Source organism: Heteronotia binoei, chromosome 18 (assembly GCF_032191835.1).
Source record: "Heteronotia binoei isolate CCM8104 ecotype False Entrance Well chromosome 18, APGP_CSIRO_Hbin_v1, whole genome shotgun sequence".
Classification (NCBI taxonomy): domain Eukaryota; kingdom Metazoa; phylum Chordata; class Lepidosauria; order Squamata; family Gekkonidae; genus Heteronotia; species Heteronotia binoei.
In genome coordinates this window covers 38,449,737-38,463,370 of record NC_083240.1, presented here as the reverse complement: position 1 = coordinate 38,463,370, position 13,634 = coordinate 38,449,737, and the positions used below count along the sequence as shown (strand labels likewise).

Below are 13,634 nucleotides of genomic sequence, written 5' to 3'. Positions count from 1 at the left end.
TAAAGGAAGACACTTCCTGGTTGCATTGGGGTCGATGTATCGATCCTGATCTTGCCTCTAATATCAGGGACACTCAGCACCATCTCCTCCAATCGTTCTGGCCAGGTGTACAGCCAGCTAAGAGCCTGGTGATGGGGGGAAACAATACCCACCACCAGCCCTACCTCCCCATTGTTTTTACCTTGCGATGGCGACCTTTGAAGACCACAGCGAAGGCTCCATGTCCTATCAGGTCCTTCTTGCTGTATTCAAAATCCCCCACTGCCTCCATCATCCCCAGGGGGCATGAAGCCCTTCCAATTCAGGAGAGGGGTGAGAATAAAGGAGAAAAGGGCGGGGGGGCTAACCAGGAGAAAGCTAAACCAAGCTCACATCAGCAGCGCCCAGGCTGGTGGAAGGGGAGAAGGGGGTGCAGGGCAGGAGAATCGGGGTCTCTCTTTCCTGGCTGCTCCCATAGGAGGCAGGGGGGGGGCAGCTGCCATCATGAGGCTCAGGGAGGTGCAAGCCGCCCCCCCAGGCAAAGGGGGTCGGGGGATACTGGCTGACCGCTCCGGCTTCCCAAAGGCGATTCGCTTTTCCTGGCATGGGGAAAGGAAGGCAGGCGGGCGGGTCAAGACGTGCGGGTGGGGGGGTCAAGCTGCCTCTGGAGGGGGGAGGGGGCAGCGCTTGCCGCAGAAGGAAGGGGGCATGAAAGGTCCCTTGTGGGGCTTCGCTAACAATGACAGCGATCCTGATGATGATTAAAGGCAAAAGGCTTGCACTAAAGGAGGTCACCAGGCAATGGCGGCACATGGGGATTTTTAAGGCTACCTGGGCACTGGAGGGGCTATAGCACCTTTTTCCAGGGGAGGAAGGAGTTAAGATTGTTAAAAGGGGGGGGGGGGTTGTTATCTTTAAAAGAAGGTTAGGGCTAGGCTAAGCTCCCTTTCTTTGCAGCAAGTCCCCTCCAGCGGGGACACGACACAACACTGCTGGAAAACAATAATAATGTAGCTTTTTTAAGAGAGAGGAACAACCGTGACAATCCTCAGATGGAGGGGTCGGGCGAGAGAATTAAGTCGGGGGGGGGGGGGTCGTTGCAATGAATTGTTGCAGGGCAGAGGAGAGGGGCGTTTAAAGAATCCTTGGAAATGGGGGGGGGGGGGGGAACGATTAAGACATCTCTCCAGGGAGAAGAAATGCACCCCTTTGCAGAAGGGACAATAACCCTGAGTGAAGATATGGGCTTGGGGGGGGGGGTGAAGACCCCCTTAAAGGGGAGGCAAGGAACCCCCTTGACTTGATAGCCTCTTAAGGTGAGAAAGGAGGCAAGAAGACACTTTAAGGGGGGGGGGGTTGATCCTAAGGCCTTTTATAAAGGGGGAAGACGGGGGGGGCGCACCCCCCCCTCAGTGGTCCCTCCTCAAGGCCCACTTACATCCTCGCCCCCACCTCCTTCTAGTTAGGCTGGGGGGGCTCCCCCCAGACGTCTGTCTTCCCCCCACCCTTAAAGCTAAATAAAAGACCGCCGAACCCAACTCCTCCCACTCCCAGGGCGGCTCCTGAGCCCAGAGTTCGGCTATTCCGCAGGCGGGTGGGTTGTATTTCCTCAGGCCGCCGCCTCTGGCTTCGCAGTCCTCCTCTTCCGCCAGGCCAACCTTCCCCACCAGCGTCCAGCTGCGAATGTCGAGTCCTCCGCGCGGAGGAGCCGTTCTTAAAGGACGCATCGCGAAGCATTGTGACGTCCGGCTTCCTCCGCCCAAAAAAAGAAGAGAAGGGAAAAAGAGTCCGCGCGGGAAACTTGACGTCGCCTCCTCAAGGAGACGACGGTGCGGGCGCCCTTTGGTTTTATCGTCAAGCAGAGGTTTATAATAAAGGGTTTTTTTTTTTTAATCAGTACACATAAATAACCTCTCCTGCAAGTCACACACAAACCCGCAAAGCTTCTGTTTGACATGCAGCTATTCAGTGCAAAGCTGCTAGACCTCATTGTTTTTAAACTGGCTCCTTGTTCCAGGGTTGCCAACTTTGGAAAGCGGTGGCAGAGCCAGGAGAAGACTGAGATTGGGAAGCAAAGGGAGCTCAACAGGGATACAATACCACAGAGTCCACCTTACAAAGCTGCCGTTTTCTTCTGGAGAACCAATCTTTGTAGGCTAGAGATCTGTTATAAAATGGGTTGTCAGTCTGCAGGTAGGACCTGGAGGCTTCCCAGGACTGTAACTCAGTCTTTGTAGGCTAGAGATCCATTATAAGATGAGTTGCCAATCTGCAGGTAGGACCTGGAGGTTTCCTAGGATTGTAACGGCCAGATAAAAGACTGGTTCACCTGAAGAAAATGGCTGCTTTAGAGAGTGGACACTTTGGCATTATACCCCTCTGAAGTGCTTCCTCAGGCTCCCCTCCCAAACCTCCAGGAATTTCCAACCTAGAGATGGCAACCCTAAAAAGGGCTATCATCCCAATGTCCTGTTTCCGTTAGCAGCTTTACATGCCAAGAAAAAGGATGAAAGCAGTAGCTTTCCCTTACTGTTTGCCCCATAAGCAGGGGAGGAATTGCCTCTAACAATGGAGGTTCAGTTGTGCTATCCTATTTTAATCTTTTTTCAGCACTTCAGTGCAGGGAAAGGTAAAAGTCAACTTGCTGGATTTCATCCGGCCAGGTAGCTCTTCGAGATGCAGAAGCAGCAGCAACCCTCAAGGGAAGAAAAGTCTATAGGAGCATACCTCTCAATACCTTGAATTTGTATCACCCTACTGGGGAAGGCAATGGCAAACCACCCTGTCAAAGGAAGAAGAAGAAGATATTGGATTTATATCCCGCCCTCCACTCCGAAGTGTCTCAGAGTGGCTCACAATCTCCTTTCCCTTCCTCCCCCACAACAGACACCCTGTGAGGTAGATGAAGATATTGGATTTATATCCCACCCTCCACTCTGAAGAGTCTCAGAGCGGCTCACAATCTCCTTCACCTTTCTCCCCCACAACAGACACCCTGTGAGGTAGATGAAGATTTTGGATTTATATCCCGCCCTCCACTCTGAAGAGTCTCAGAGCGGCTCACAATCTCCTTTCCCTTCCTCCCCCACAACAGACACCCTGTGAGGTAGATGAAGATATTGGATTTATATCCCACCCTCCACTCTGAAGAGTCTCAGAGCGGCTCACAATCTCCTTCACCTTTCTCCCCCACAACAGACACCCTGTGAGGTAGATGAAGATTTTGGATTTATATCCCGCCCTCCACTCTGAAGAGTCTCAGAGCGGCTCACAATCTCCTTTCCCTTCCTCCCTCACAACAGACACCCTGTGAGGTAGATGATGATATTGGATTTATATCCCACCCTCCACTCCGAAGAGTCTCAGAGCGGCTCACAATCTCCTTTCCCTTCCTCCCCCACAACAGACACCCTGTGAGGTAGATGAAGATATTGGATTTATATCCCACCCTCCACTCTGAAGAGTCTCAGAGCGGCTCACAATCTCCTTCACCTTTCTCCCCCACAACAGACACCCTGTGAGGTAGATGAAGATTTTGGATTTATATCCCGCCCTCCACTCTGAAGAGTCTCAGAGCGGCTCACAATCTCCTTTCCCTTCCTCCCCCACAACAGATACCCTGTGAGGTGGGTGGGGCTGGAGAGGGCTCTCACAGCAGCTGCCCTTTCAAGGACAACCTCTGCCAGAGCTATGGCTGACCCAAGGCCCTTCCAGCAGGTGCAAGTGGAGGAGGGGGGAATCAAACCCGGTTCTCCCAGATAAGAGTCCATACACTTCACCACTACACCAAACTGGCTCTCAAAAGTCTGCTGTGAAAACATTGTGAAAACAACATTACCCCAGAGTCAGAAACGACTGGTGCTTGCACAGGGGACTACCTTTACCTTTTTTACCTGCTCTCCGTAACACTTCACATCAGCTACCAAAGTTATCTGCAGTACTCCCTCCAAGCTGTGGAGTCTTATGACAAAAAAATTCTACTTTGTGAGCTACTGGCATTAAAGTTGCGAGCTAATGCATAGGTTAGCTTGCTCTGCGGCCGTTTTTCCTGAGCTGAGAGAAAAATGTGTGAGCCGGAGGCTAAAAAACTGTGAGCTAGCTCACGCTAACTCAGCGTAGAGGGAACACTGGTTATTTGTACAACAGCCCTCTAAAGCAGGCCAGTGTTGTTATCCCCACATAGAGCTGGAGGAGTGACACTGGGAAAGAGGATGCTGCGGAGGTCATAGGTGACCCAAGGGCTTCCTAACTCGTTGCTCCGTTTCTTCATCTTTACAAATATCTCCTACAAGTCCAGTCAGGCTTCTCACCAATGAGGGCTACCAGCCCCCAGGTGGGATCTGGGGATCCCCCCGGAATTACAGCGCCTCTCCAAGTGATAGAAGAAGATAGAAGATATTGGATTTATATCCCGCCCTCCACTCCGAAGAGTCTCAGAGCGGCTCACAATCTCCTTTCCCTTCCTCCCCCACAACATGCACCCTGTGAGGTAGATGAAGATATTGGATTTATATCCCGCCCTCCACTCCGAAGAGTCTCAGAGCAGCTTACAATCTCCTTTACCTTCCTCCCCCACAACAGACACCCTGTGAGGTGGGTGGGGCTGAGAGGGATCTCACAGCAGCTGCTCTTTCAAGGACAACCTCTGCCAGAGCTATGGCTGACCCAAGGCCATGCCAGCAGGTGCAAGTGGAGGAGTGGGGAATCAAACCCGGTTCTCCCAGATAAGAGTCCGCACACTTAACCACTACACCAAACTAGAGATCAGTGCGCCTGGGGAAAACTGATGTTTGCAGGGTGGACTCTGGCACTGGACCCCACTGGTGGCATCGGACGAGTCTAAATATTTCTAAAACCCAGGTATCCTAAGAGAAAGACATAGGAGATTTGTGTAACGCATCCACGAGGCACTCCAAGAACACAAAGTTCACCAACTAACCAGCCTAACAGCCCAATTCTACACAAGGTTGTCAGCAGGGAATTCTTCTGGGTTCAGGGGCAGCATACATTTTACAATCATTACATTCAAGATGTGCATTGATATTCTGATCATTCTGATGTTTTTGGTTTCGGTTCTTACAGTTCACTGAGATTGCCAGTGCTGTGGAGTAACAGCCATCTCCCCTTAGCTGTTGGAAGCAAGTTTAAACAATTCCATCTTACAGGCCCTGTGGAACTGTGACAAGTTCCACAGGGCCCTAATGTTTCCGGGGAGGGCATTCCACAGAGCGGGGGCTATTACCGAGAAGGCTCTGCGTCTGGTGATGGATGATCGAGCTTCTTTTGGTCCGGTAATCTTAAGAAGATTTTGGGACCCCGAATGTAGTGCTCTCTGGGGTACATATGGGGAAAGGCGGTCCTGAATTAAGACCCCAGCCATCAAGAGAAACTCTATTTGCTGTGCCCCGTAGCGCAGAGTGCTAAAGCTGCAGTACTGCAGTCCTAAGTTCTGCTCACGACCTGCGTTCGATCCCCGGTGGAAGCTGGGTTTTTCAGATAGCCAGCTCGAGGTTGACTCAGCCTTCCATCCTTCCGAAGTCGTACCTACCCAGCTTGCTGGGGGGAAAGTTAGTACCTACCCAGCTTGCTGGGGGGAAAGTGTAGATGACTGGGGAAAGCAATGGCAAACCACCCCATACAAAGTCTGCCGTGAAAACGTTGTGAAAGCAACATCACCCCAGAGTTGGAAATGACTGGTGTTTGCACAGGGGACCTTTCCTTTTTCCTTTTCCTATGCTTTTAACAGCACAGGTGAAATTCTGCCACAGGGTAAACTTTTCTGGAATTGAGAACCATGCTATTTGTCTGTGGTATCAAGTTGCATTGGTGCAGGCGTAGTAGAGGTAGTTGGCGCCAGTGTTCCCTCTACACCGTTAGCGTGAGCTAGCTCACAGATTTTTAGCCTCCAGCTCACACATTTTTTTTTTGAAGGATGACCCCAGAGCACAATAATTTATGCAGTAGCTCACAACTTTCATGCCAGTAGCTCACAAAGGAGAATTTTTGCTCACAAGACTCTGCAGCTTAGAGGGAGCATTGGTTGGTGCATACACACACACACCCCTTTGCTGCTCGAGAAACCATAAAGGGAAGGAGCAGATCCCACTTTAATTTTCCTGTGAAATGACCCTTGTGGCACTGCAGATGTGGTTTATGAGCATCACAAGATGTATCTGGTTGAGCTCATCAGCTGGGGTAATTTCTCCGGTCTATTACAACTTCCCTATCTTGATGTTGTGTGATAAAATTCATTCCATTCCATATTCTAGGGCTTACAAATGCAGTTCAAGCAAGCCACTTGTAAGGAGCGCAGGAAACACCTTCCTTCCCGTCAGTTACTTTAATTTTTAACTGCTTGTTGTAACCTGATTGTCTGTACAGTCCAGGATTGTATTAAACCCACATATTGCTCTCCATTGGATCGTATCCTTGAAGAATGCACTTCTAAGTTTGCATGGGCAGGGATCAATTGATAATGGCAGGGCTGAGACTGTTTGGGAGCGTCACTCGCTCCCTCTTCAGTCATCCTCCAGAATATGGGGCTGGCTGATGGCTCGCTATAAGGAAAACCTATATTCAAAAGCACCTGATCTTTTGGGATTGTGAAACTGTAAAGTGTGTGGCCTGAGCTTTACATCTGGAGGTGGGAGGACAGCATACTCTCTGCAGTACAAGAATACGCTAACTCGCTGGTGCATTCTGAAAGAGACATTGACTGGAAGTTTGCAATTGCGGTGCAACTGCAGTCCCTGCACACGCCCCAGCGAGCACGTCAGTCAGGGTCTCAAAACCTGTTGACAGTTCCCAGCATCAGAGAAGCGAGGCTCAAAACAAGGAGAGCCAGGGCCTTTTCCGCTGCTGCCCCTAGCGGGTGGAATGAGTTGCCGGAGGAGGTTAGGGCCCTGCGAGAGCTTTTACAGTTCCGCAGGGCCTCCAAAAGGGCACTCTTCCGCCAGGCATTTACATGATAGTAACCATCTGCAGCAACAGGACTGGCCCATAAGAACACCACCAATGGCCTATCTTATCACGCTTATCACCAATGGCCTATCTTATCTTATCACGCTACGGCGATCCCGTGAGCCGCCCTGAGCCTGCCTTCGGCGGGGAGGGCAGGATATAAAATAAATGAATACATAAATAAATAAATAAGATGATGCGAGACAGGGCTTTTTTTTAAAGAAAAAGCCCAGCAGGAACTAATTTGCATATAAGACCACACCCCAACATCACCATTGCTTCACACAGGGCCTTTTGTAGAAAAAGCCCAGAAGGAACATATCTGCATATTAGGCCACACCCCTGATGTCAACACCAGCTGGAACTGCGTTCCTGTGCATTCCTGGATTAAAACAAAAAAAAGCCTTGATGCTAGAGCAAAACAGTTTCCCAGAGTAGCCGGTAATTGTACCAGAATCAACACTTTTCAGTTCTGTTTGCCTGTTTATCCTGGCAGCAGCGTTTAACCGTTTTGTATTCATCTTGCAATCTTCTTCACTAAATCTACAATAACAGTCCTCGGACCTATTTAAAATCACCAATGCATGGACAAGACCATCAAAGCTGCAAAACAAAGAAACCCATTAGGCACGGCTTGTAGGACTCCTATAAATCTTCAAGTGTAAGTGAAACATTCATGCATGCAATCCCAGACTCAAAAAGTTAAGCAATTCATATTAGTGAAAGAATCTGGTAAGATTTGAAGTGGCAGATTAATTTTCTGCATAGATTAAGGTTGCCAGCTTCAGGTTGGGAAATATCTGGACATTTGGGGGTGGAGCCTGAGGAAGGCAAAGTTTAGGGAAGGGAGGGACTTCAATGTAGTATAATGCCACAGAGTCCACCTTTCAAATTGGCCAACTTTTCCAGGTGAACTGATCTTTGTCACCTGGAGATCAAGTGTAATAGCCGGCGATCTCCAGGCACCAGCTGGAGGCTGGCACCCCTATCAGCATGCATTTGCAAATGCAATTCTTCCTCTAGCTTTCAAATGCTGCTAGCATAAACTGACGGATTAACACGCTTCTATTTGCATTCGGCTAGTCCCATTAAATACAGCTGACCTCTATTAGGTAAATGTAGTCAACCTACATACTTAACTCCGCCGCATTGCATCATACAGCGGTCTTAATTGGTCACATTGACTCCTGGGCTACGTAGTTTACTACTGTACAAACGTTAGGCCATGTAGACTCTTTTACTAGAACTAACCAAAACAGCTCATTGATCACAAGGGAGACTGCAACCAAGAAATCAGGAGGAGGCTGAGACAGGAAACAGCAGCCTTGAAGGAGTGGGAAAAGATTCTGAAGTGCAAGGATGTGTAGTGGGTGACCAGGATCAAGACAATACATCATACTAGAGTCCCCATTACTAGGTATGCTTATGTCTACATGCCCTGGAGGTCGTTATAGTCTGCTACACAGCACCTCCTGATTATCCCTGGCCTGAAGGACGTCTGTTTTGCCTCGACCAGAGCCAGGGCCTTCTTGACTCTGGCCCCTGACTGGTGGAATCAGCTCCTTAAGGAGATCCGGGCCCTACCTGATTGACTATCATTTTGTAGGGTCTGTAAGATGGAGCTATTCCGCCGGGCCTTTGGTTGAGGCAGCAGACGTCCTATTCCAGCCACTATTCCATCAGTTAGCCTCCCTTGTTGGGATATCATGCTTCACAGACTATGGTGCTATCCTGTTTATTATCACCATCATTTCGTCCTGGTCCGAAAACTGCTGTATCCTGTGAAACGTGCCCTTCCCACCTGATGATGCACCTTATTTGTTTTATTGTTCTGTTGTTTTGATTTGCTAATTTTATTGTATTTTTAAAAAATTTAAATGGTAGGTTTTTAAATCGTTGTTCAGTTCATGTTGTGACCCACCTTGAGCCCATTATGAGAGAGGGCAGAATATAAGCCTACTAAATGAATAGACAGATAGACAGACCTTTATTGGCATATCAAAGATTAAAAAATGCATTGAAGAACATCATTTTATAAAAGATAGCAGTCAAAGCAATTGTGAAACCAGCCAAAATGAGATTAGTCAGTTAATAGTTTCCCTAATTTGGATTGCAGACTGAAGAAAACAAGCAACATTAAAAGTTAAGAAAAAGTTGTAACATGAAAGTAATCACTGGACCATAATACAAGCAGGAAGGCCACAGCAGGTACAAAAATGAGTTCAAGAATTTTTCTCGAGTCTTAATGTAAAAAGGGCAGTTTAATAAAACATAACATTCCATTTCAAAAGTGCCTAGGCTACATGGGCATCGTTGGGACACCAAAGAAAGTTGATTCATTTGAAATCTGGTGTTGGAGGAGAGTTTTACGAGTACTGTGGATCACCAAAAAAAACCCCAAATCAAGCCTGAACTTATCCTAGAAGCTAACATGAGGCTAAAAGAAGATTTCGGAGTCTCAGAGTGGCTCACAATCCCATGTATCATCCTCCCCCACAACAGACACTCTGTGAGGTAGGTGGGGCTGAGAGAGCTCTGACAGAAGCCGCCCTTTCAAGGACAACTCCTAAAAGAGCTATGGCTGACCCATAGCTGCAAGTGGAGGAGTGGGGAATCAAACCCAGCCATGTGTACCTCTTTCACACATATTGTGTGGTTCTCAAAGCCCCCACTGCCCTGCTGGCCACCTTGGTTAAGGCATTTGTCTCTTGTAATCACTTCACCAAGCCATCCAGCAAGCAGCTTGGAAAATGCATGTAAAGTTTCCACCTCTCTCCCCCATCTGTTTTCCTTCCTTCCTTCCTTCCTTCCTTCCTTCCTTCCTTCCTTCCTTCCTTCCTTCCTTCCTTCCTTCCTTCCTTCCTTCCTTCCTTCCTTCCTTCCTTCCTTCCTTCCTTCCTCATTTGAAGTCCATGTCTTGCAGCTCTCAAACATCTGACCTTTATTCTGTGTGACTCTTATGTTAAGCAAGTTTGGCTACCCCTGCCCTAGATCTATACAGGGACATTACAAGATTGGCCATTTTATTCTCAACTCCTTTCCTTATAATTCCTAACACAGTTGCCTTTTTCACTGCTGCAGCACACTGGGTTGACATGTTCATCTCTTCTTTTTGGACCAGAGACATATTGATTATGTTTCTGGGAGCCAGTTTTGTGTAGTGCTTAAGTGCACGGACTCTTATCTGGGAGAACTGGGTTTGATTCCCCACTCCTCCACTCACACCTGCTGGGATGGCCTTGGGTCAGCCATAGCTTTCACAGAGCTGTCCTTGAAAGGGCAGCTTCTGGGAGAGCTCTCTCAGCCCCACCTACTTCACAGGGTGTCTGTTGTGGGGGAGGAAGGTAAAGGAGATTGTAAGCCGCTCTGAGACTCTTGAGATTCAGAGTGAAGGGCGGGATATAAATCCAATACCTTCTTCTCCCTATGCCCCAACCTGCCTGCCAACTGAAGAATGCCCATTTCCAAAATCCAGGCATGCAAGGCTGAGACAGGAGCCAAATGACCTCTTTTCCAGCTGCACCTGGAATCAACCAAAGGTCACCCAGCTGGACAGACCAAACAGAGACATACTGCAATCACAACAATATGTCAAAAGGAGCGCATGTTATATAGGTCAAGCATTTAGTTCCGCAGAAAAGGCTGCGTGCAGGGGCATGTTAGATAACGCAAAGCTAATAGCTTCCTGCTTCCAGATATTTAATTTGCGTGGAATCACCTGTTGGAACATCTCTGTGCATACCTATCTAGAAGAAGACAGGCAATACTGTGTCAATGCAATCTTCTGAGACAAACAGAAAGCACTGCTGAAAGCGCTGCACTGGCTACCGATAATGTACCGGATTCGCTTCAAGGTGCTGGTTGTTACCTTTAAAACCCTATCTGAGGTTCTGCATACCTTAGGGACTGCCTTTCCCTGCACATGCCCCAGAAAGCATTTCCGTCCGGGTCTCAAAACCTGTTGACAGTTCCCAGCATCAGAGAAGCGAAGCTCAAAACAATGAGAGCCAGGGCCTTTCCCGTTGCCGCCCCTTGCTGGTGGAATGAGTTGCCGGAGGAGGTTAGGGCCCTGCGAGAGCTCTTACAGTTCCGCAGGGCCTGCAAAACGGCACTCTTCTGCCAGGCATTTACATGAATGTTAACATCTGCAGCAACGGGACGGGTCCATAAGAACACCACCAATGGCCTACTGCGCTATGGCGATCTTGAGACCTCTGGGTATAGCTAACCACCAGAATTGAAATCGCTGCCTGAAATTATGATAGCCCATGCAATTTTTTTAAATTGTTTCTATGTTTTATGTTTTTATTGTTGTTTATTGTATTGGTCACACTAATGTGTTTGCGTCGACCCTTGGTTTGTGAGCCGCCCGGGGCCTGCCTTTGGTGAGGAGGGCGGGATATAAATTAAATTAATAAAATAAAATAAACACACGCACATGTTAACGTCTCTCAATTGACTCTTCTTAACTGGAAATAAATGAGAGGGGGGAGGAGACAAAATGATGAAGTACCAAATGTGACACAGAATGGAAGTTTATTAAAATTAATTACAGATGCTATTAAATGTAATGAAGAGGTCTCAGAGTGCCTTACAATCTCCTTTCTCTTCCTCTCCCCACAACAGACACCCTGTGAGGAAGGTGGAGCTGTGAAAGCTCTGAGAGAGCCTTGTGACTGACTCAGGGTTCCCCAGCTGGCTGCATGTGGAGGAGTGAGGAATCAAACCTGGTTCTCCAGAATAGACTCTGCTGCTCTTATAACCACGACACCAAACTGGCTCTCTGGTGGTGACAACTCTGGCGGTACTTCAAACTGCTTTGATGGTTTCTATACAGTTAACTCAACCTCTCTTCAACAGAAATCCTGTTAAAACTGATACAATTAAAAACGCCATAGTAGCATGACTAACCAGCAGTGTAAAGTTTAAAATAAATGAATGCGACAATCTAAAGTGAGTTACAAACCAGCCGTGTTGGCCGAGGACATAAAATCCAATGGGGTCATAGGCAAAGCGGGGCAGATGTTCCTGAATGTGTTTCTTTTTTATATTGTTGTTGCGATTCTTTTTGCTTCACCCATTTTTTGCAGTAGGTCTTCCTGATTTCTTTGATACCAGTCTCTAGCTCCTTTTCTACATTCTACAGCACTGATATGTCAAAACTATGCAAAAATATTAAAAATGTATACAATTTCATTGTGAACATATCAGGCAGGGAACCAGGAAATGACACAAAGGTGAAGACTGAGAGGCGCGATTTGCAGAAGAGAGGAATAAAATTTAATTAGGGATTTTCAAGGCTAAACAGTGGGGCTTTGAAATCTGGTAGAATCTACACTTCAGCCCTTCTCACCATTGCCACCCCACCCTTCACTACGTACCTGAAGGAGTCTTGGAGCGGATTACAATCTCCTTCCCTTCCTCTCCCCACAACACATACCTTGTGAGGTACATGGGGCTGAGAGAGCTCTGAGAGAACAGGTCTGAGAGAACTGGGACTGACCCAAGGTCACCCAGCTGGCTTAGGGTTGCCAAGTCCAATTCAAGAAATGTCTGGGGACTTTGGGGGTGGAGCCAGGAGACACTGGGGGTGGAGCCAGGAGCAAGGTTGTGACAAGCATAACTGAACTCCAAAGGGAGTTCTGGCCATCACATTTATAGGGACCGCACTCCTTTTAAATGCCTTCCCTCCATTGGAAATAAGAATAGGGGCACCTACTTTGGAGGCTCCATAGAATTGGACCCCCTGGTCCAATCTTTTTGAAACTGGGAAGGTATTCTGGGGAGAGGCACCACATGCTACGCTGAAAATTTGGTGCCTCTACTATGAAAAACGGACCCCCCCTCCAGATACCCTCAGAGCAATTCTCCATTATACCCTATGGGAATCGGTCTCCACAGGGAATAATGAAGTGCCCAGCAGACATTTCCCTCCCCCCCTGCTTTCTGAAGACTCTGAAGCGGGGGGGGGGAGGGTCTCCAAACCGGGGGATCCCCTTCCCCCACCTGGGGATTGGCAACCCTAAGCTGGCTTCATGTGGAGGAGTGGAGAATCAAAACCGGTTCTCCGGATTAGAGTCCGCTGCTCTTAACCACTACACCAAACTAGCTCAGTACAGTCACAGCCAGGACAAGAATGTGGAATGGGAGTCCTCTGCTTCCTGTGCAATTTGGGATCCACCTAGCTGCAAAACACCCGTTCCTCACGCTTCCTGCCAGCAGGACCAGTCTAAATATTTCTAAAACCCAGGTGTCCAAAGAGAAAGACGTAGATTCGTGTAACACATCCACGAGGCACTTAAAGAACACAAAGTTCATCACCTAATTGGTCTAACAGCCCAATTCTACACAGGGTTGTCAGCAGGGAATTCTTCTGGGTTCAGGGGCAGCATGCAGAGGGTCAGAGCTCTTGGTCTCGAGCAAGACTTTTCTTCACAGCCCCAGCTCCATTTTACAGATGGAAGTGTGAAGACTGAGGTTGCAATCCACTAAAGCAGACTTGGGTAAGTCCCAGTTTTCAGGAGCAACTCCTGCACTTCACTCCATTCAGCTATGCAAAGATGGGGAAGGAATTTGTAACTAGAATGCCTGAGGAAAGAACATAGCACTAGCAGGAGAGAAGCCAGGCCCCGCTCACTCCCCTGCCTCCTTCGTCAGGATCAAGATTAGCAACCCTCTCAATAACTAAAAGCACA

The 13,634-nt window shown here is 48.3% G+C and overlaps 1 protein-coding gene across 1 annotated transcript in view; it reads right to left on the bottom strand.

Annotated features, from left to right (window-relative positions):
• Positions 1-379, bottom strand: part of ULK2 (unc-51 like autophagy activating kinase 2) — a 98,540-nt gene extending 98,161 nt beyond the window's left edge. The window contains exon 1 of the mRNA XM_060259003.1: positions 182-379. Within this exon, the coding sequence (XP_060114986.1) occupies positions 182-274 (93 nt within the window). The 5' untranslated portion in view covers positions 275-379. The remainder of the gene's footprint in view (positions 1-181) is intronic.
• Positions 380-13,634: the final 13,255 nt, after the last annotated feature.